At 49.2% G+C, this 23,858-nt stretch overlaps 1 protein-coding gene across 1 annotated transcript in view; it reads right to left on the bottom strand.

Moving 5' to 3' along the window:
* The window catches only part of FLI1 (Fli-1 proto-oncogene, ETS transcription factor), a 111,920-nt gene extending 94,261 nt beyond the window's left edge, over window positions 1-17,659 (bottom strand). The window contains exon 1 of the mRNA XM_004280476.4: window positions 17,327-17,659. Coding sequence (XP_004280524.1) covers window positions 17,327-17,344 — 18 coding nt within the window. The 5' untranslated portion in view covers window positions 17,345-17,659. The remainder of the gene's footprint in view (window positions 1-17,326) is intronic.
* Between the last annotated feature and the right edge of the window lie 6,199 nt (window positions 17,660-23,858).

The raw sequence follows: 23,858 nt of genomic DNA, 5'->3' as shown, positions 1-23,858 counted from the left end.
TTAATCTTTCACTTTGCTTTGCCTTTAAGATCAGGTTAAGTAAGTTGAGAAGTACTGATGAAGTTTTCCAAATCTCTTATCCTAAAAATTGTACAAGAGCTACGTCTCTCATGAGGTTTCCTATACATCAATACTTTCCAAAGAGAGATGTTTGAGCCTTCTGCAGCCCAAGAAAATATCGCTCTCCCTTCCACCCACAGCAATTTAAAACCAGAAATTTAGTGCTATATGAAAAAGATGAGAAAGTGTTACATTAGCTATTTCCAAATCTGTAATAAATTTAGGCAAGACATTGGCTGTGGTTAAGATGGTAGGATGGGTGTCCAGAACCTTTATACAATCCAGTCTTCCAAAGATGGAGACCATTTGTCAAACAAAATGAATTTTCTGCAAGGCTGAATTAATTTCCATGAGCGAGATGCTCTTCATAGTTTGAAATATATATGTGAGACGCTCTCTAATCTCTTTACCTCCACTCGGTGGTTTTGGTGTAGAAAAACACAGAATGCTCCTTCAATACAGCGTACAGATCTTGGAGGTCATTTGTTTTCACGGAGAAAGAAGCAGTAGGGTGATCTTAGCTGGACTGAGGTTCCTAAAGAGCTGATAGATCAGTGTCTGAGCAGCTCAATGCCCTCCGCATGGACTTTGAAATCCCAATTCTGTTGGCTAAGAAGAAAACCCTAATCCCTAATTCAACACGTTCAGAAAAAAGATGTCAGGAGAAGCTCTTAATCTCAATCTTAAATGTCTGGATCAGCAGTTTAAAATGAAAAGAGTCAACTTCATTTTCCAGTTTTTAAATCTCATCATCACTTAGCTACTTCAGTGTGGGTAGAACAGGGGCAAATGTTCTTCCCCTTCACTCCACCTCTGGTCACACAGTCATACTGGTTGTGTAATGTCACATGGAAGACAGAGATACAAGCTCTCCTAAAATATTACGGATGCGGGATGAGAACAAAGACAAAGCTCGCCTGTCGAGGCTCCATTCGTGGGGGAAGAGACACCATCATTCCTGCCCTCTGCCCCAGCAGAGGACCACCTTCAAGGCCGATGACTTCTTTCACACCGTTGCCCCTTCACTCACACTTAAGTAGGTTAAATCTTTTAGTTCCTTCCACACTTAAACAATCACATTCCTTGATCAGGACCATTCAGTCCTACAGTCCCTCCTAGGTTGGAAAGCTCTTCTTTCTGGAAGGGGATGGTAAAGCAGAGCACATAGAAGGACTGAAATGTTAGCTCCCTCTGAATCAACCCACTTCAGGCCTTGCCCTGCATTCCCGTAACCCATGACCACAAGGACACAGGGAAGACAGAGGGGGTGGCGTAAGTGGACAACTGGGAACGGGGCAGCAGGTGTCTGGCTCGCTAGATGGGCATCCAAAAACCATTCACAAGGGGACGTGGTACAAGATACACGGTTTACATTCTAGGAGGGCTCTTCACTCTTTATAGGCAGAGACAAAAGTAAAAACAAAAACAAAAAAAACTGAGTAGCATAGGTTGGACAGGAGAATTTTGTTTCTCTGGTGTTTTCAGTGTCCACAGCTCTTTTTATCAGCAGCACAAGCCTGGAATTCCTGAAGCTGCACTCATATCCTGCCATCAGGGCTTTACGTAAAACTCCCATTGATGGGGTTGGGAGTTTCATGAGGAGAACAATGACCGGATGTGAGGGAGGGGAGAGGAATAGGTGATGTTTGGTCTGTACTGGTGCATTCATAGGGGAGAATGTCTATACTGGCAAAGATATGAAATAGCTAATTGACAAATTTTACCAAATGCAAGTCAGTCTTGGGAACCGTGAAAGCCAGAAAAAAGCAGCCCAGTGGACTCAAGTTAAGCAACATTTATTATCTGTTATGTTCAAATGTCGACCTTAGAGTCATATCTATGATAAGAATAACCAGTATTTACATAAGCTCTTTACAAAGTGGTTTTCCTTCCACACTTATTTTGATTCTTATCATTGGTCCGTAAGGCAGGTGGAAAACTTAATATTACTTATTACGATCACTACTAGCCTTATTTTACAGTTAGGAAGGGAGGAGATTAGAGGAGTTAATATCTGGCCCGAGATCATACAACCAACTTGAAACCTAGATTTTTCACACCTCGAATTGCACAGGGCTTTCCCAGAGCCATTCTGCCACCGCCACGATAATTTGCAAAACATTACAGCACCTCACTGCCCACCCGAATAAAAGTCTTGTGTCACCTTTCTTAGGCAAGAAGCACCAGCCAGCACACGGCATCCCTGCATTACACTGTGTGAACACAAAGTCACATTTTGTAACTCTGGCTAAAGAGGGCTAACCAGCCCCTAACAATAAAGAGAGAAGGGTGATCTCTCTCCAGTAAGATGTCCATACAAGGCTCAGGAATGGAAATGATCCATGATTTACAATTGACAACAACCATGTAACGAGCCACCCAACTGTTAGTCAAATGGTAGTAATTAATTGATGCTTTTCTTCAAGAAATTCAAAGCAACTCGTCAATCCAGATTTTCACGAAAGCCACAGGAGAAGAGGTTTGTACTACGGCCCCTCTTCATCCTTTTGGGTGGATGGAGAAGCTGAAGTTAAGAAAAGGAGAGGAACTTGTCCAATGTTACCCAGCCAACCTGAGGCAAAGCCAGGAGCGGAGGTCAGATTACCCCACACCCTGTGCCCACTTCAGCACTTTAGGGGGACTGGTACAAACGTAGAACCTGGGACCTCTCCCAGGTGTCCTGGGGGACCTGCTTCATCAGTCTCTTCTGCATTTAGTGCAGAGTTGTGCCCAGGTAGGTTCACCATCAAGGCTTTCTAACGAGTATTGAAGGAAGGGGTGGAGGATGAGGCTTGCTGTCACTGCAGACAGCTGCCTCCCTCCGGTCAGAAGGGAGCTGGAAGAAGCATCAGCCTGTGGAAAACGCCACTCGACCCGGTCGGTCCATCTCTGATGAGACCGACTGCCTCACTGACAGCTTGTTGATGCTGGCTGGCTGCTTTAAGAGGGACTCGTGTGTTTCCCGTAACACTCCCTTGACCCTTCCAGAGGAACTGAGCTCAGAGCACCCCTCCCTCCCAGCGGTGGGCACACCAAGGTGTCTACCTTCGGTCCTATTCCTTATTTTCCCACAAGAGTCACCTTCACCGAGGCATCTGTCTCTCGCTTTCGCCTCGTAAATGTGCTCGTTTTGTGCACATACAGTAAACATTCTCTCCTGTTTCCAATTATTTTGAACAGTTAAGCATGCAAATGTCTGAGCAACATTTATTAAACTTCTGTGGACTTTTAGGAGGAAAAAAAAAAGATGAACCAACAAGAATCTGAATCATCAAAGAGCTCTTACAAAACCAGCATTTTGAGCCTTTAATTGGAAATGAATCAGAAACAGGCATGTGAAATTTCCCATGAAATACACACAGGGTTTACATTTTTTTTATAAAGGGTGCTCTGGGCAGAACAAAATCTGGGTTATACACAGTCCAAACTGATGGGAAGAAGTCACGAATTCCGAGGTGCTCCAAACCCAGCCCCGCTCTGCAACATCTTCCCATGCAAACTCTGGGAAGGCAGGGAGCGGGGACCACAGTCTCCCTTTCTGGCCTTACAGATCCAGTAAGTACATAGGGAACCACAGATCTCCAGAAGGAAGAGCTTAGAGGCCCCAAGGTCCAGAGCAGCAAATCCACATGTCTGGATGCCTTTCCTGAGGCACTCTGGGAAAATTCTCCGCATGCCAGTTTCCTGAAACACATTTCCAGAAAAGTAGTCTGCCCTTCCTCCCTCCCCTTTCTCGAAAAGTGCAGCAAGTACAGGTGCCCCTCAAGTCCCTGACCTCTGGGGAAGTCCTGTGTTGCACCATGGACCCCATTTGAGCATAATTACCCATACCCACTGACCGAATATGCTCTTACTGTTGAGAAAGCCAAGGTCAGCACAGTCGGCCTTTCTTCCGGCAGGTTCCTCACCCCCAGGTGTAACCAACCGCGGCGGTAGTAGTATTTCTGACCGGCGGTTGGTTGAATCTGCGGATGGGGAAGCTGCAGCTACGCAGGGCTGGCTGTAAGGGACTTGAGCACCGGCGGATTTGGGTATCCATGGTGGAACCAACCCACCGGGGATACTGGGGGATAACTGTACCTAGATGGTTTTCTACAGACAGCGTTTTGTGGGCTGGGAGAGAAAACGCATGGATCTTTGTTCTAGGGTTCCTGACTGGTCATGGACTTAGGTACATGGCTGGCAGCAGAGTACAGAGCCGGGAGAAGAAAGATCTCTTGCTTTTATGTATAGGTGCAGACATTCTAACCCTCTTCCCCTGGCATCCCCAAAGCAGGTTATGTGAGGCTTAGCACCTGCCCTCACACACTCCCCTCACGCCATATAGTTTCTGAGCGATTTTCCTCTCAGAGATCACCTCTTCAGCGCATTGACACTTAGAGATGGTTACACTGAGGACTGGGCTGGGAAAAATCCATATGAATTCCCCATGATAATTCCTCTTGTCTTAAAAATACCTCTCTTGCCAGGGGAGCTACATTTCAGTTTCAATTGTTTTCTATTTCAAATCAGTGATCTTTGTAAAGAGAAGAGCTGCACTTGGGTGGCTGCATGACTGCTTAGCTGCCTGGGTGGCTCCTATGGAGAGTGCGGTGTTTGATCCCACAGGAGAATTACACAACGGCCAGGGAGTAAGACTGAAAGGCAAAGAAAGCAGGAACGCCTGTGGATTCGATAAGTCTTGCTGTCTTTGCTTCTGGAAACACCCTTATGGTGGAATGTGTGGTTTAGGGGAATGGATACCTGAGTTCTGCTGCCAGGGTCTCCCGCCCAATTCTCATCTTTAGACACATCAGACACATCACACCTTGAAGACTCAGTTACCTCTTCTGTGCAATGGCCTCTTGTGTTCTAACAATCTCAGGGGTACTCAAGTTGGCAACCTGCAATATTTGCATTAGGGAATTTGACAGAGATACGAGCGGCTCTCTTAGTGTTCTCTTCTCGCCCGGGATTACACTCAAGGCCTTTCAGAAATAACGTGTAGAGGAAGAGGTAAGGCCAAGTGGTAAGGGGTGATACGGCACCCTCCAGGCCAAAGAAGGAAGCAGAGCCTTTATTCCAATTTCTGGAATGTCTTCTTCTGTTGATGTCAATGACCCTTTGGATATAATTTGAAGCTTCTTTTCTTATACGCATGTTTCTAGAGTTAGAACTTCAAACACAAATAGGCTGAAATCTCTAAATAAGAGAGTTTCTTTGCTGAAGGATTATGTTGAATCAGGGTAACAAAAGCACAAGCCCTATACACAGAGATATTCCATGTGACTCCTGAAGGTGTATGTGTGTACGGGGTCGGGGGGCCCATGCAGTGTCAGTGAGGAGAATGGGTTAATTTTCCCACTTTGAAAGAAATCGAACTACAACTATGATGAGTTTGAGTGCCTCCTTGACCCTCATCATTGCACCCAGGGTCCACCATGATGCCATACAGAGTGCCAGGAAAAAAACGCAAAGCCAGGCACTCGGCCTCCGCATTGAGAACGAAAAGTTTAAAATAATAGGTTCTTCAGTGCTAAATGATGTTTGGTTCCAAGGATCCTTGGAGCTATGGTTTTCTTTGTTCTGCCAAAGGAAAAAGGAAATACATCAGGAAGCTGGGCCAGTCCACAGGAAGTCTCACTTGAGCTGATAAAAGGAACTGATGTGAGGTGGCTGGGGATGCAGTTATAAGTCAATCAGCCTTGAAATAACAAGAAATGCTATTCAGGAGAAACTGGAGCCTGAAGTTAGCCTTTCTCGATGATTTCCTTTTAACCCTGCAAAACATTCCTTTCTTTGTGTTTTATAGAACCCCCCCAAAACCAGGGCTTTTTTTAAGTGTGTGTAGTTAGTGTGTGTATATGAGTGAAAGAGCATGAAAAAGACAGCAAGAGTTAGAGCTGGAGAGAGGAGGAGAAAACACAGAAGGGTACAGAAGGAGGTATTGTCAAGTCACAGAATATGCTATTCTCTACTGAGCTACAAAACTTTTTTTTTTTTTTAAATCATCTTGGTAGCTCATTAAAGTAAAACAGAACCTGTTGGTTTCCTCCTCGCCTGCCTGCCTGCTCTCCAGTATACCTGCCAGCTAAGTCAGGCAGCGACGCTCACCTGGGGAATAGAGGGCTGAGGCCTTCTTCAGGAGAGGGTGTGGAGGGTGGAGCGAGGCCACGAATCTGCCCAGTGCGGACTGAGGGTGGGAGTCTCTTAGACAAACACCACTGCCACCTGCAAGGTCCTCGAGAGATGGGTTGGACATGTGTGTGGCAAACTGGCTACAGATCACAGTGGCTAAGCTATGAATTTCAGAGGCTAACAGGATAAAGTCCAAATCATTGCTTTTCCACTTTCTATCTTGATGGCCTTGGGTAAGTCACTTCACCTCTCCAAAATGAAAAGAGTACATACAGCATAGGATTGTTACAAGGATCAAAAGGGAATGTGTCCTAGAGAACAGACTTGTGGTTGCCAAGGGGAGGGGGGGAAGGAGGCAGAATGGATTGGGAATTTGGGTTGAATAGATGCAAACTATTATATGTAGAATGGATAAACAACAAGGTCCTACCGTATAGCTCAGGGAACTATGTTCAATATCCTGTGATAGACCAAAATGGAAAAGAATATGAAAATGAACGTACGTATATGTATAACTGAATCACTTTGCTGTACGGCAGAAACTATCACAACATTGTAAATCAACTATACTTGAATTAAATAAATTTTTTAAAAAGTATGTCCATAAAGGTGAAAACAGATATTGGCACATAGTAAGAGCTCGATAAACAGCTCCTTGTTTTTCTTCTTCTGACTGTGATTACCCATCCTCAACGCTATTCCCCTCAGATGGAAGGTGAGTGCATCTCTTACTCTCAGGTGAGGGGTAAGGAAAAAATGGCCTCAGCAAGGGCCATTGGGGCTCATGCAAAATGGTGGGCGATATGGTTTCCAGCTGAACTAGGGCCTTTCAGGGTTGACTGTGTTTGCCCGAAGCCTAGCACCACTTCCTGTTTTAAGAAGAAGAAGAAAAAAAGCCTCCCAGAAAACTCATTAAGAGGCTCAAAATTCTTTCTGGACATCAAATATGTCCTCAAAATAAATTTTTTTTTTTTTTTAAAGAGTAAGTGTAAATGAATCCAAACCAGACGAATTCAATTTCCCTTCAATTAAACAGAATTTTTAAAAAGTCCAAGGAAAAGGCACTTGGGACCAAATGTGTTTTGGGTTTTAAATGAGACCAAATTTGGGGAAAGAGTGTAAGACCCCAAAGCAGAGTCAGGCCCCATTGTTAGCTTACATTAATGCAAAGGGATTAACACAGCTCCAGTGTCACTTGGTAATAAAAACACCAGCTCACAGAAATTCAGGAAGCACCTCCTAAGACCCCCAGCCTCCAACTGGCTGCAAGAACACGCTATGACTTATCCTTGGGATTGTGGAGAAGAGCCACATGGGCCCAGATGGAACTTCTGTGAGAAGTTCAGTCGCCCACGTCCCCAAATAAGAAATGCTTTTAAAGCCTGCCTGGGATCAGAGTCTTATAAACACGGGAGCTAAAAGAAACTTTTGAAATCATACCTTCAATTTATAGATGAGAACATCTTTAACGTGAGGAAATTTACACAAATGCTGATGGCGTGAAGTGACTTGTTTAAGATCTCAGAGCTCGTTTGGGGTAGAACTGGAGCTAGAATTCAGGTCCCCGGATTCTTGGCTGGACAATTTTTCTCCATAGTTTACTGTGAAAGTGGGATCCCCAAATCTCTGAGATCAGCACACTGGGGCTAGAATGATGGTGCTCAGCTTACTTTTTACAAATCTATTTCTAATTGTCCCTCTTCATTTTTTACATCAGTTTTTGAAATTATAAAAGTAATATATACTAGTGATTGAAAAAGCCAAACACCACATGTTTATAGTGTGAAAAGTAAAAGTCTACTTTTCCCTGCCCAAAGGCAGCCCCTGTTTAAAAAAAACCAAAACAAAAAACCAAAACAAAGCAAAACACTGAAAACGCACACATATGTATGATTATTTATGCATAGACAATTTCTGGAAGGGTCTATCCAGAAACAAACAAACAAACAAATAAATAAATATTTTCAATTTTCTTTACAGAAATGGGACCACATATTTTGTAATTTGCATTTTCCCATGTATTAGTATACCTTGGAGAACTTTCTAAGTCAGTGTATATAGACAATTGATTTTATTCCATTCAACAATTGCATGATTTTTTTTATATGAGTCTTCTAAAATTTATGTATCTAGTTCTGTATTGATGGACGTTCAGATTCTTTCCAGTTTTGGCCATTTCAAACAATGCTACAATAAACATCTTGTATGTGTATCTTTGGTATCCGAGTGAACATGTCTGTGTGATACATTTTTAGATTTGGAATTATTATCAAATTTGTATAAATACTTAACATCGCCATAATTGTTTCCAAATTGCATTCCAGAATGAGTGTAGCAAGTTAGAGTTCCACCAGCAGGGATAGAGAGCGACATTTTCCCTTATTCTTTCTAACATGAGGCATTATTAAGCTGTTTTAATCTGTGCTATCCTCATAGGTAATAACTGTTGGAACTTCATTAATTTCATTTGAATATATAAATGCTTGAGATTCTTTTCATATGCTTCTTGGCCATTTGCATTCCTTTTTCTAGCAGTTATTTGTAGCATTTTTGCCTATTTTTCTGCTAAGAGGTCTACCTTTCGTTTATTGATTTGTAAATGGCCTTTATATCTTAGGACACGTGCCCTCTGTTTGATGTATGGGAAATCTTTTTTCTCAGTTTCTCATTTATCTTTTCACTTGACTTATGGCATTTTTCTTTACATTAATATATAGAGGAATTAGAGCTGAGAAAGGGAGAATAAGAAGAAGAAGGAGTTTCCTTGGCTGAAGCCCCGGACTTCCAAGAATGTCCATACAACAGACTAGTATCGCCAAGAATAAAGGGTCAATGGAAATTACAAGCTGGGTGTTACTCTTGGGAAAATGTGCCTACATTTCCTTATAATAAAAAGCCACAAATAAAGATTCCCCCAGTGAGTACTGCTTCTTTTGGAAACTCCAATAGTCAGAGCTTAAAATCAGTAAGCAGAGAAACTTCTACTCTCTAGAAGCCTGGAAGAAACAGTTGAAGGCATCCGGCTCTTGTTCGTTTATGTGGAGTTCTGTGGAGCACGGCGCCTCGCAATAGTTTTCAACACTTAGTTGAATGAGTAAACGCACGAATATGAATTAAGTGATAAATACCTGAAGACAAAAGGACTCTCAGGCATAAGAATTTTGATGTAAGTATATGCATCTATATAGATTGCAAAAGCACTGACGACTCACGAGCTGAGTAATTTTATAATATTAACCTGTTTGTTTTCACATTTCTGCTACATGAACAATATTGCAAAATTGTTCACTCTCAGACTTCTTCCCATGAAAAATCAGTGAATTCCCATATATTCGGACCTACCAACCCTGCTCCTGGTATGTTAGATTCCAGTAGACACGAGAAAACCACATATGTCTAGAAATGCAGAGTTAAAGTTCCCGTGACACCTGTAATGCTGGCCGCTTGCAAGTGTGCACTGGGATGTAACATACCGTCTTTTGTTACCTGGGACGCATGGCACTGTCTGAGTAAATGGGCCCTGCTGTGGGGAACACATTTCACATTTCAAGTCTGCATTCTCTTGGAAGTGGCTTGAAAAATTACATACTCTGGAATTCTGATCATGATCTAAATGGCAGGCACATTGCTCCCCAAAGATGGGAACTGTCTCAAATATTCAGTATTTTGGTTCATTTTTGTGGGTATAAGCCATTTTGAAGCTGTTATAAAGTTGATCTGAATTATCTGAAAGTGCATCTGAACACACAATCTCTGATCCTGCTTGGAAAGATGGTGATAACTCTGAGTTTTTGGTTTGCTTGGGTGAAATGTCAGTATTTCTAAGTGCGGTGACGGGCCCAGCAAACCGATGAAAGTCTGTCAGATCTGTCTGAATTTCCATAGAAATTGGATTTGAGTTTCAGGGAAACAACTTTTCCTTTTGTCTCTTCTCACTTACTCTCTGCTGACTCATTCTCAAAAGGAACTAAAGTGGTAGCCCAGGATAGATGGCCCCGTTGAAAAGACAGCTTGTGGTGAGATCTCTAGAACAGCTACGAAAGAACACACAGTCAAAGGAGGGAAAGGATAATCACACTTTTACGAGATCTGGTGAAACAGAGTTTCTCCTCCCTCTCTTGACTCCATATTTAATAAACAAACATCTTTAAACACAGCTGATAGCATGGTCTGGGGGCCTGAATTTATCACTGGTTTTCTAATCCTTTCTGCTGCTCACTTCTTATGGCCTCTGATAAGTGATGCAGCCGCTTCCATCTCCATTTCTTAAGGAGCAGGGTGAGAACAGGAAGTCTTCTGAAATGTGTACAATTACCTAGATCATCCCTCTATTAAAAATTTTGTGATTCCTCCTTTCTATGTATTTGGTAAGACCCAAATTCTTTCTTATGGTATTTAAGGTCGTCCATAATCTAATTCCACCCAATATTTCCACTCTTACCTTCTCCTTCATATGCCCCCCCCCGCAACAAAAGTATTCCACTTTCCTAGAAAGCCCCTGAACCATATCTTCCTGTGCAAGTCCTACCCATCCTTCAAAGCCAAGAGGCGGTGTGACTGGTGTGTAGAAAAAAACAAGTATTCTGTAAACAGAAACCCTGGGCTTGAAAACCAAATCTGTCACCTATTAGCTGTCATCTTAGGCAAGTTACCTAACCTCTCTGAACCTTCATTTCTCCCCGATAAAACAGAGTTGTGATGATATTACTTCCCATAGGGTTGTTTTGAAGATTAAATGCAAGGGTGTATGTGAAAGTACTTTGTAAACAGAAGGGACTAAACACATAACTCTCATTATTCGGTCTTTCTGTGTCTCTCCAGTTGAAATTGCTCTTTCGTTCCTTGAGGCTAGCAGAACACTACTGCATTCTGCTGTGCAAACACACACACACACACACACACACACACACACGGCTTCTCCCCCTGCTATGTCTCGAGGGCAGCAGCCCTTTTGCCACCAGCCTGGTGTCTTGACAAGCATTTTTTTTTTTTTTTGCGGTACGTGGTCCTCTCACTGTTGCGGCCTCTCCCGTTGCGGAGCACAGGCTCTGGACGCGCAGGCTCAGCGGCCATGGCTCACGGGCCCAGCCGCTCCGCGGCATGTGGGATCTTCCCGGACCGGGGCACGAACCCGTGTCCCCTGCATCGGCAGGCGGACTCTCAACCACTGCGCCACCAGGGAAGCCCTTGATAGCATTTAATACCTAGTTCAGCTCCTGCCTAACAGCCATGCAGCAGACCTACTGACCTGCATTGCTACAGCTGGCATCAGCTTACGATGCCAATGGGGTTAAGATGACAAATTCCCATAAGGCCAGCTAGCTTTGTACGGAAAAGGGTTATTCCATAGATTGTCTAATTCTGTCAAATGTCCAAGATATTGGTCCTACGGGTGATAATGTGGGGATAGACACACCCCATCCATTGCCTCCGGGGAAACATCTCAAAGTCCGTGGGCTACTGATGTTGGGTCCATCAGGTCAGTAGAAGAATTAGAGTGACATCACTTAGTAATACTGTCCCACTGACGAATTAGCACATGAATGGGATGAACACTATAGATAAACATCATTAAAGCAACAGAAAATGAAACAGTGTGTAGTCTTCTGCAGAGAGAAAGGCACCTGCACAGCTCTGAGATTTCCAAAAATGCTATTATGGCTGGTTGAAGATTTTGTGAGCGCGTGTGTGTGTGTGTGTGTGTGTGTGTGTGTGTGTGTGTGTGTGTAGATAGTGGCCAATGGCCTTTAGTCTTCTCAGTTTGTCACAAAACAACAAACAAAAGATAGACTTAGAAAGACTGTTTCAAGACAGGCCAAAAAAGGAAAGTCTTGTTATTCAAAACTGAACTAAACAAAAAAAATATTCTATACCTACATAATGCAACTGCATGTCTAAAATGAATGAAAATAGTAGGGGTTTTTTTTTCATTCTAACTCTAGACAGTTGGACCCTAATCTGAAAATCTTTCTATCAAGCTTCAGGTAGAATGAGACTTTTCCCACAGAAGACGAGGACCTTGCCGATGGCCTGAGTGTTGACTTACAATTTGGGGATATTTTCTGACGTTTGAGGGAGGATAAAGGCCTCAGACCATTCGAGATCCTGCCTGGTGGTTCATCATCATCAAATTTTCCCAACTCTTTTTTTTTTTTTTGGCTGGGGCAACTCAGTGCTAGCATTTGTCTAATATTACATTTCTAAAAAAGAGGTTTGGTTTAAATCAACCACCTTTCAAAACCAATACCAAATTAACTGGTTGACCCCAAATAGAAAGAGATATCGAAATCTTAAATCTTACATAATGTGGTTGGTATTGAAGACCTACTTAATACACAGACTACATATCTTGGGCCACAAGCTATGTTCTAATGCATCTGAATATAGTTTATTTAAATAGTCAAATATTCAATTATTAAAAGAATTGAAATAGGAATTCAGCCCACCTGTCCCTGGTCTGTAGAGCGGCCTATTGGCTATTTAAGTAAAATACTCTATGTTTTGTTGTCTCCTGATTATGGAGACCTTGTTTGTCTACAGAAAGAGAAGGGTTTATTTTGGAAAAATAAAAAAATATATTATGTAAAAATCCTATTCAGAAATTTGGGATTTTTTTATGAATTATGGAAATAATTCAAGATGGTAGCAGTACATTTTTCATTAAATAACAGAAGTGTCTTTAGTCTAAAGAGTCAGATTCTCCATGATATTTTTTAAAACCTTATCTCTCTGTCTCTGTCCCTCTCTGTGCGTCTCTGTTTCTGTCCCTCTGTCTGTCTGTCTGTTTCTCTTTCGCACACACGCACACACACAGAAACACACTGCCTCCAAGGTTCTATAACTCATAAAAATGTAAAGAAAGCAAATAAAATGTTCATGGTATAGTGGAAAGAACACTAGCCTGAGGGTTAGGAGCCCTGCATTCTCACCCTGACTCTGTCACTAGTCAACCATGTGATCTTGGATAATTCAGTAAACTCTGGGCCTCAGTTTCCCTTCTCATAAAAGGAGGATATGCAGCTAAATAATCTCTAAAGCTCTAAAGTTGCAAACCTGAAAACTTGAAGTTGCACAGCAGCTGAAGTGGTAGAAATTATTCACAAACGAATAGGATTCATTGTCGGGTAATTCCCCGAGGGAGGCAATTCTATGTGGTCACGGGACAGAGAAAAAGACACAGCCTGTTTCGCCTGGAGTTCTCGTGAATCTAGGCGCTATGAAGGTTAAAAAAAAAAAAAAAAAGATGCAGGTGGGTGAGCGGTTCACTCTCAGAGTGAAGGCAGCATCCACCTCTAATGACAGAAGTAAAGTCTTCGTTCCCGGGTATCCATCTCTCTGCTGCTTTCTCCCGGGATCCCATCCTGAAGTTTCCCGTCTGGACATGCACTGTCAGTGGTAACCTGCAGCCTGGGCCAGTCTGGCTCGTTGACGCTGCTGGTTTTCAAAGCCCAGCTGTCACCTCAACCCTCCTTTCCCATTTTGCTCTCCCAATATGTACTGGTTGTGTGATGCTGAGGTAAAGGGTGAAAGCTGATAGTATCTCTGCTCAACTGCCACTTCATCGCAAGCATCCTCCCTGACCATTCTGGCTGATACAACCACATCGCTTTCTACTCCCTAACCTGCTTTACTGTTCTTCAGAAGTTGTATCACCCTGGACATAGAATTATTTATTTATGTGTCTGTCACCTCTGCCAGAGTGTAAATTCCAGCAGGGTTTTGACCCCCGTTTTATCCTCAACACATAAACCAGAGCCTTGGAACATAAGAGACCCCTAATTAAGATTCATAGCATTAATGAAATACCTATTATAATAAATCCATACCTATGATCTAATTTTCTGGCCAATCGATCCCCACAAGCCCTGTCCCCAAGGAGAAATTCAACTAATGTACAGTCAACGAAGGTACCAGACTTTATTGAATCCTTACTGTGACCTATGGTAAGAGGTTCTTTGGCCCCATTTTATAGATGAGAAAACTGAGCCTCCAGAAGCTTAGTGCCTTGCTCTAGGACACGCAGCAACTGAGCAGCAGAACTGAGAATGAACCCAGGTTTTCTGACTCGGAGTCCCCAGCTCATTTCCCTATTTCATTCACCAGGTCTGCATTTTCTCTGACTGTTTCCCCATCTTTAATGGTACAATGTGCATTGACTGAATCAAGCTTCCCTAGATGAAATAAGTAGATTCAATTGAAGACTGCCTAGAACTAAGGTGCAGTTTTGGAAACCAGGTCATTCTTAAGGCAGCAACCAGTATCACGTGCTTTTCAACAACTGATACCATCACCGTGGGGAGCAGGGTGGTATAGGGTGTTGTTTAATATTTAGGCTAACTTATCTGTGGCAGAAGAACAGTAGAAGGCCTCCTGCAAACTTTGGTGCTCCCAACATGATGCTCGGAGCCTTCCCAGGAGACATTCTTGGAGAGGAGAAGAGAGCGTAATACAGAAGGACTTACTATAACAAGGGTGATGAAGTTAAGATTTTGTAATCACACGAGGTTGTGCAAATTATACACAAAGTAAAGAGCTTCTACAAAGGAATCCAGACTTCCCTGGCATTCTGGACCAAACAGCTCCCCAGTGATGAGACCCAGAGGTGTTTTGAAATATAAGTATGCTTCATATATAAGGAAGAAATACGCAGGTGCATAAAAATCACATGCCAGAATTAGTCAAAGATGACTTGTCAAGGCCATTCAAACTGGGAACACACATTCTGAATCTGTGTCTACAAATTCGACATGGTATGTGGTGTTTTCTGACCTCTCTCAGCCTAGAACTGGATTTCGTGGACATGTAGGTACATGTTCTTGCAAGAGCATGTGAGCGTGATATTTTAGGAACTGAAAGGATTGGAAAGGCACTACTGTAGATGTAATTTAGTCCCACTATTTCACTTTTACAAAGAGTTTGAAGCTCATACTGGCTGAATGGACTGTGCTGTGCATCCTCGCACAGAGACCAGAAGTCCCCTGGCCTCTCCTTGTCCACTGTCTTCTCCAAACACAGCGTTTGAACCAATGTGGGATTGGGGTCTGGGAACCCTGAGATCCGAAGGTCACCTGTGAACAGGAAACTGTGGCTTTCACACAGTCTCAATACCAAAATATACACTAAACACTCAATCCTTCAGAACACTGGGCAGTGAAGAAGCCTGCTTGAAAAGTCACTGCTCTGCCCACCAGAAGAGCAGCCAGGCGACCTGGATCAGAGACAAGGGTGCTCCGGGGGAGGGTCTGGACAGGACTCACAGGCTCCCATCACCCAGGTGAGAAGGAATGCTGTCACTCCCACCCTGGCATGACGTGCCAGGGTCCTGGTCTAAGCTTGTTCTCATTGACGGCCATGCCAATCCCTGTGTTTGCAGCTACAGAGGTTAGCACATCCTGGGTTCACAGACCACAGCTTCCTCCTTACCCTCAGGGCCTGTGCCGAGAGGTCTGAGCATCGGGGAGATATTGCTGCACTTCTCCTTAGGGTGTCCACATCAAGACCCCGGAGCCATCTTACCACCCTTCCGGGTCAGCTGGAGGCCTTCTGGGTAAGTGGCAAGCATCCTAGTGAGGGAAGTTTTCTAGAGCGGAGCATCTTATTATTAAACCAGGGATACTGAGACACTTGCACGCACCCACCAATGAGAAGAGAAACTGGCATGAAATGACCGGTGGGTGACCACCTCCCTACAGGAATGCCCTCTCACCCATGCACTTTAAACTGGAGGAACCCAGGCTCACAGAGGCTCCCTTCAACCCAATACAATCAGTAATCTCATCTCCACATTTTCAAGTTCCTGCTGTTGGTGCCTTTTACTTAAGTCAGCATATTTCAAACTTTCAGAGAGAGAGAGAAAAAAAAAAAACTTAGAAAATAAAAACCACTACCCCACCCAAATGATAAAAATCTCCTGAATTCTCCAAGCCCAACATCCTCTTCCTCAGCCCTGAGCAAAGACTTGATTCCTCTGGGTTCTGGGAATGGCGGGCTTTGCCAGTCCCCACCTCACCAGCCTAATAGCTTTTCCAGACCGAGTCGGGCTTGGTGTTGGGGGACAGCCTCGCAGCCAACTGCTGGTCCCATTCATTCCTCTCGGGCCTCTTAAGGCCAGTCTCATTAGGGGCTGTCCCTCCTCTCTGCTTCTGGCTCCACTTCCCCCTTCCAGAGGGAGCAGGCAGTCAACCCTCGTGAAGTCTGCGGTGAAACCCGGACCCTCACCCGTCCCTCTGGGCTGCACTTGGTAACGTGGACCCAGGCGCGAGGCGCGGGGTGAGGCTAGGGGCTGGGGGGTAGTAGGCAGTCGTCCGGGCCGCCGGCTCAGGGCCGCGCACTTTAGGAGGAGCGGCTCCGCAGGCGCGGGACCCTCTTCGAGAGGCCGGTGGGAGCCCGGGCGCGGAGCGCGGGAGTCGGGCGTGCGGAGCGGCGCGGACCGGCCGGGAAAAAGATGCCCCGGCGGAGGAGCGGCGAGGCCGGCCCGTTAGTCCCGAGGAGCCGGCAGCTCCCGAGCGCCGAAAGCCCGGCAACAGAAGTACCAAGAGGAAGGGAAACCGGCCCGCGCTGACATGTAAACAGGGCTTCCATCTGGAGCAGCCCGCGCACACAGAGCCCCAGACACACTCACTCGCACCCCGATCCGCCTGCAAGCAATCCACTTGCCTGCCCCTGGGCCCTCCCGGCAGGGGCCCGGGCTGCTGGCGGCTGCCCGCCCGCCCCCGCCGTCTTCGGCCTCGGGAGAGAGGAAGCCGGCCGCCGGGCGGGTGCCCAGCGCCGGGGCCGGGGTGCCCGGCTCGCCGGGTGGGAGTGGTGGCCCCGGAGGTCTCCGGCCCCCGGCTGCGATCGGCGTCCGGCTCCCCGGGTTTCACGCCGCCGCCGCCGCCCGCAGCCCGGCCGGCAGCGCGGTGGGAGGGGGCCGGGCTTCGCTCCGGTCAAGGGGTGCGGAGGAGATCGCCCTCGGCGGGGAGCCCGGCGGCTCGCCCCCGCCTGCGAGACTCGCCACACGAGCGCGGGAGGAGACGGCGCGAAGCCGGGGCGCGGAAGGAAGGGAGAGTGGCCACGTCTTCCGGGACCCCGGCGCCCCGCGCCCAGCCTGCCCGCCGCCTCGCCGCCCCGGCAGACCCCAGCGCTCCGCGTCCACCGCCCGGTCGCTTACCTTAATAGTCCCGTCCATTTGGCCAAGTCTGCAGCCGAGCCCCCCAATATTCCACACATTGACCCGGTTACAGCCTGACCTCGCAGCCCCTTCGGATTAGCCCGGCGCGGCCTCTCTGGCGCCCTGGGCCCTCCCTGCGTGCCCCCCGCGAGCGCCCTGCCCTCGCTCCCCTGTGCACGTTTGTTGTTGTAGCGGAGCGAAAAAGAGACAGTTAACCGGATGAAACTTTTTTTCAGCTAATTTTGGGAAGTGACTTCACTTTGCGAATGGGGAGGAAGTCCTATCTCTCTCTCTCTCTCTCTCTCTGTCTCTCGCTCTCCTCTCTCTTCTCTTCTCTCCTCTGCTCTCCCTCGTCTTCCCTCTCCCCCCCTCACACCCCCTCTTCCTCCCCTCCGCGGGTCCTGCTTTTCGCATCACACACACTATATAAATACACGCGGAGATGCCCAGATACATTCATGCGCTGCGCCCACAGGATACTTGCTCCCGGGAGATAAGAGCGAGCTGGGAACAATGCCGGGGTCCACGCCCAGCGCCCGCGCCCTGATTCCCGCAGTCTGCATGCCCCCCCACACACACCTTCCCCCAAAGTCCAACACCGAACGCCTTTGGCCTCCTTCCTTTTCAGGGGCCGTTGGCCGAAGGTGGCCCTCCTGACTCATTCACTTTCCGTTTCTTCCCACAGATACGTTCATTAATGTTTTTTCCAGCCGAGTCAAACTTTTTCTGGGGTTGGGGGGGAGGCGGGGGGCAGGAGAGTTTACTCGGGCTGGGGATAACCTGGAGCCTACTGCCCGGGAAGATCCGGACGCAGACCGAAGCCGACCAACCATTAGAAAGTGCATCCAATGGGAATTTTTCCACTCGGGCCCTCGGCTGCGGAGTCGCGCAGACTCCCGGAGCGGCTCACCCATCGACGCGGACTCGGGGCGGTTTCGGACGGACCCCGGCAGTCGGGGGCGTGGACTCGGCTCCCAGCGAGCTGTGAGCGGAGGGACGCACGCGGGGAGGAGCACCTCGGCCCCTCTGCTACTGGGGAGGTCCCGGCGCCCGCCGAGGGCCGGGACCTGCGGCACCCCAGACCACCGCTCCGCGCCTTCTAGGGTCAACTCCCTGGCACATACCCCAACCCGATGGCCCAAGCCCTGGCACTCGGGTCAAAGCCGCCTATGCAATGCCACCTTGGGCCCCAAGAAACCTACACTGCGGAGAGACGATCCCTCCAGGCTGGCCGGCGGGTCTCCAAAGCACAGCAGGCAACATCCCCACACCGACCCAGACTTCTCCCGGGTGAGACCCCCGGGGCCGGGGCTCCAGACCATCATCCCCACCCCGCCGTGAGGCCAACCTCCCCTCGGCCCGCCTTGTCGGGCCCCACCACCCGGAGACCTCCCGGGTCCCTCCGCAGTGCCGCCGCCCGCTCCAGTTGGCGCAGCGAGGGGACCCCCGGGCGCTCTCGGCCTGACTCGCTTCTCCCCGACCTCCTCCGAAACAGGTTACCTTGTCCACGCTCTCCAGACCACGCTTTGGACTTTCTCACTTTTATTTAAGAGTCCACCCGGAGAAAGAGGAAAAAAAAATCCAGAGGAGATCCGAGTCAATTGGAAAGAAAAATTTTCAAAAGGGTGTCCACAGCGGCGAAAAAGGTGACTTATTAATTCTTTATTTCTTCAGGAGCAGTTGAGCCCGAGAGCTCGCTGGCCTCCCTCCCTCCCCCCACCCCCTTCTCGAAATTAGTCTCATCAATTCAGCTCCAATTTTGGGTTCGAATACAGACACGGGTCTGAACGTGACCAGACCTGGAGTGGCGGGTGTAGCTTGCCAGCAATTGTGACTCGGTGTGCGTACGGGGGAGAGGGGTGGGGGGATGGGGTGGGGGTGGGATGGGGGCCGGGCCGCCCCCCCCACCTCCTGTCTGCTTCTCAATCCAGGGGTCTGCTCGGGGGCTCCCCTGGGACCGCCACATCTGGTTACCGCTAGCGGGGTCAGTCCCCCCCTTTGCCTGGGGCCACCAGTTCTGGAGTTCAATTAAAAGAAATCAGGCTTAACCCTTTCCTCCCCTCGGCCCCGACGCCCGCCCTCTCTCTCTTCCCTTCAGCGTTTCCACATGCTTTCCAGAGAGGAAAGAGGTTAAAGGGAAAGGAAGAATGAATTACATCCTTTCAAACCCCAAATTGTTTCCTTTTCAGCCCAGACTCTGCCGACCTTCAAACGACAACAAGGCTTTCAGAAGGGAGCGGGGAAACCGCTTCCCACACGGACCTGACCAGAAACCCGGCACCCCCGGCCACATTCCCCCTCTTTCAGGCAGAGAGAACTCCAGTCTACCGCCGGAGGCCCCCTTCCTGGTGCTGGGCAAACACTCAGGCCGTTAAAGGCCATCGCAGGCCAGCCAGCGTCTCCCCCTCTACACCCTGTCTCCCTAATACGTGAGAAGGCACCTCTGTGGCAAAACATTGGCCAGGTGTCTCTTTCCACCTCCTGTCCAGCCTGGCAAACAACAGATTGGCTTCACTGCCCTGATCAGTAAGTCACCTCAACATCTCTAGTACCCCCAACTCCTTTTAGCAGGAGCTGCCTCTCCCCTAGGGAGAACTCAGTGTGGAACTAGATTAAAATGAGGACTTGCCCTCCTGTTTGAGCTGTGGAACTCAACAGCACTTTCCGTTTCTGCCTGTAAAACCAAAGCTTCTGGCAATTTCGTAATTTTGAAGATGGTGGGGAGGGGAAGAGGCTGGCACTGGTACAGCTGTCACCCCTTAGTGACTCACTGACTGGCACTGGGGCCGCGGCTTTTAGTGTTTACCAGCCCCTCTGTCAGAAGCTCCTGTCTATTCACAAGGTCCTCCACCCAGAAAGAAGAGCCCCCCAACTCTGGAGAGCCCTCTGAGGGAACCTGAGTCTCCCTGTGACCCGCACTGGCATGGCAGTGGGCAGGGCTGCCCACTTATGTAACTCTGGGTTTGATGTCCCACTCCACTGCTGCTGCTGCTTTTTTAAATCCTGAAGGGGGAAAAAAGCCCTAACCAAACACAACAGTAAACAAGCCTGCCCTGTTTAATGTGGTAACCACCAGACATCTGGAAAGATGGTTTGATCCTGGCAGCTCACATTGTTTTCACGAGCAGCCAAAGAGAATATTTCGAATGTTTGCATTGAGACAAATTGATAGAGAGCCTGTGGTGAAGCAGCTACAGATGAAAACGGTCTTGGAGCTGGGGAGGGGGAATCCTTCCCCTTCTCTCTCCTCACCCCTCTTCGGCCCTCTCCCCTCCCCCTCCTCTTCCTTCTCCTGGCCCAGCTAGGGGCTGGTTACCCCAGCCCACGCATTTGCTCACACCCTCTTTCCTGGCTCACCAGAGACTGTCCTGCCTCTCCCTTTCCCAGACTAGGCAGGGCTGGTGACCAGGAGCTGATGCCCAATACCGTCCTGCCCACTCCACCAGCCCCGGCTGGCTTTCAAGGCAGGGGAAGCTCACAGCCGAACCCGCACTGAAAACAAAAGCCAGCAACCGGGGGTCGGGGTTGGGGGGGGGAACCAACAAAAGAGCCCACCACACGTTTCTGAGTCTAAGGTCACTTGCAGAACGCATGCCCACGGGGGCGAGCACTCAGGGAACCTTTGGACCTGGAGCATTTTCACTGCAACTGTGGTGGGGCGACTTGCCTCGCACCATCCGCACTTGACAATATTTTCAAAGATGCGGAAGTCCTGCTTCCCCCGGGAGGGGAGCGGCGGGGTGAAACGTGTCTTGGCTCGCTCAATGTCAGCCCTTTTGACCCGGTCAAGACTTTCCAGACGCGGCTTCCCGGGCTTCTTCGGTCCCAGCCCGGGTTGGGGGTGGGAGGACGCGACAACCGGAGCCGGGTCCCTGGGGTGCCTCCAGACCTCGGGACCTCCGGTCACTTGAAACCCCGAAAGATGCCAGGCTTGGCAGGGCGTCTCGGGCGGGTCCTTCCCCTTTCGTCCTCCCTCCTCCCGGCCCCTCCGGTCCGGCGTCCTCGGCGGGTATTCGAGCTGGCAAGGGGGGTGGGGGAGGGCGCGCGGGGGAGGGACGGGCGAACGAGCGCCAAAACTCCAGACTGCACAACTGCAGCTTCAAGTGTCTGGCCCCTCGCTCGAGGCCATAATTAATTTGAGATTTATTTTTATTGGAGAACTCGAGTCTCGTCTGACCTTAGCCAAACAAGGCAGCTCGAGCCGCCCCTGGATGCGCTTGAATGCCGGGGAATATTTCTGCAGGAAGGCTCTGCAGGCGCGCCTGCTTTGAATTTGTTTCTCAGACTTCATCGACTCACAGATTGAAGGAAGATTTAGAGCCTCTGCTGGCCCGGCCCGCTCCCCACGCTCGTTCTTGCCTTAGCGCCAAGAGGGTTCAAAACGCTACGTGGGAGGCCGCGGCGGCGGGAGGGCCCGGGAGGGGGAGGGTCTTTGCGCCCCGAGCCCCTGGCGCTCCGGGGCCGGGTCCCCAGACCACGCGGCGTCGAGGAGGAAATCCCAAGGGAGTCCGAGACTGACCAGAGAGCGCAGGCTGACAAGAGGTGGAGACCAGCCAGGTGCCGGGACCCTCACCCGGTGGCGGCGCCTAGACGGGGGCTTTGGGGGAAGGGAGAATTCAGCCTTTCCAAATCTCCAGCCGCCCTGCCTCCCAGCCGCCCCAAACAGCATGCAAAGTACAGACCTGTGTCCTTGAAACGCCGTTTCAGGACCTGCCGGCCAGATGCTGCCCCTGGGCCGTGCCGTTGCGAACATTCTGGGGCTACCAGCCTCTTTTCCTCTGGTTGGGGGGAGTCTCCCCCAGAATGCAGCGTGGGCTGAACCAGCACGCTGGTTGGAGGGGGAGCGAGAACAAGGAGTCTGGGAGACTCGTAAAGAGGGAAAGTGGGGGACCCTGTCAGTCTCTAGTGGGGCGGCGAGAGGTCTTCGGGGATGTGCTCCTGGCGCTGGAATTGCCAAGTGCTTTGCCCAGTGCGGGCACCTCGCAAGGACATGGTCAGGGTTCCTCCACTGGGTCTCCTGCCTCTCCCCGATACCTGCAAGTGGAACGTCCTGGTCGAACATTCGCATTGGGAAACCGGGCTCCTTGGGTTTATATTCTAGCTCTGCATTTACCAGCTCTGTGGCCTTGGACAAGTTCCTTAACCTCTCTGTGCTTCAATGTCGCATCTGTACGTTGGCTTTATAATAGGATCTACCTCAAAGGGCTGTTGTAAAGATGGAGTGAGTGTCTAGAACTCGCCTGGCGGTCAGCACAACTTCGCCCTTATTGTTTGTATCTTGGCTCTGCCCCTTGCAAGCTAGATTACATTAACCTCTCAATGCCTCAGTTTCTCATCTGCAAAATGGACCACCTCCTAGGGTTGTTATTAATATTAAATAAGTTAGTACAAATACAATGCTCTCCCCCTTTTCACCTTTCTCTTGCTCTTTCCAGCCTCAAATCCGCCCTACGCTCTCTCCTGCGCGGTCCTCCTTGAGCACTTGGAACCCAGATCGCTGCCCGGGTGGAGTGGGCACCCTTGGTTCCCCAGGGTCCGGCTCGTCTCCTGGCTCCTGGGGCCCCGGGCGCCTGGACCTGCCGTGTTTGCCGATAATATCGGAGCCGAGTGCTGAGGCGGGATGGCCGGGGCTTGGCGGCCGGAGACTGTTTGTGCCCCTCTGGCAAATGGGAGGCGTAGGGAGTCTGCGGAACAGACCCAAGATTGTCACCGCCATGCGGACCTCCCGACCTCATCAATGCACCTCTTTGTGCAACAATACAAACTTCGTGGCTGCCGAAAAATCCATTTTTTCCCCTTGAAAGGAGCTCCTGCGGCGAGCGGCTCCCCTGGCGGCCGGAGCTCATAGACTGCCGCCCTCTCCCCCTCCCCCAGCGGCTCCCTCCACTCGCCGGGGCCCGTTTGCTTTCTCTCTGACTCTTGGCCTGGGTCAGGCTCCCGGGCTCCCGCTTGCCCCTCTGGGTCATCCTTAAGGTTTTGGGTCCCCGGGTGTGTGCAGGCTCGGGGGTCCCAGTGGATGGGAGAGAGACTGCAGCGCCCCGCCCCGGGGCCCTTCGCGGCCCTCAGGGCAGAGCCCGGAGTGAGAGCCGGGTCAGCTGCGCCCCGCGTCCCGGGAGCGGTGGGGTGGGAGGGGTTACCGCGCCCATAACCCCCCAGGAAACCTGGACGCCGCGAACCGAGCTCGCTGTAGTCTGTGTCTGCTCTGCCACCTCCTGGGAGGCATCCATCCACCCATCCGTTTACTGATTACCCGTCCATTGATTGACTCGTTTTTCATTCATTCATCACTGATAGATTAAACAGCCCTTCCCGGCCAAGCCTCCAAAACCTGGCTTCCCCAAAGTGACTATGTGGACTCCTTCAGACCACAGGCGGGGAAGATGCTACTTGGTGTCCACAGATTTCCCTTGAGAGAAACAGGAGGAGGGCTGGACGCAAAATTGACGCGCCCAGATAAGACCCGAGAGTCCCCACGCCGTCGAGGTGCCCGGTGCCCGCAGACGGTCACTCCGCCCGGCTTTCGCGGATGCTG

This window comes from Orcinus orca, chromosome 8, assembly GCF_937001465.1.
Source record: "Orcinus orca chromosome 8, mOrcOrc1.1, whole genome shotgun sequence".
In the NCBI taxonomy this organism is placed as follows: Eukaryota; Metazoa; Chordata; class Mammalia; order Artiodactyla; family Delphinidae; genus Orcinus; species Orcinus orca.
This window is presented reverse-complemented; position numbering and strand designations above follow the sequence as displayed.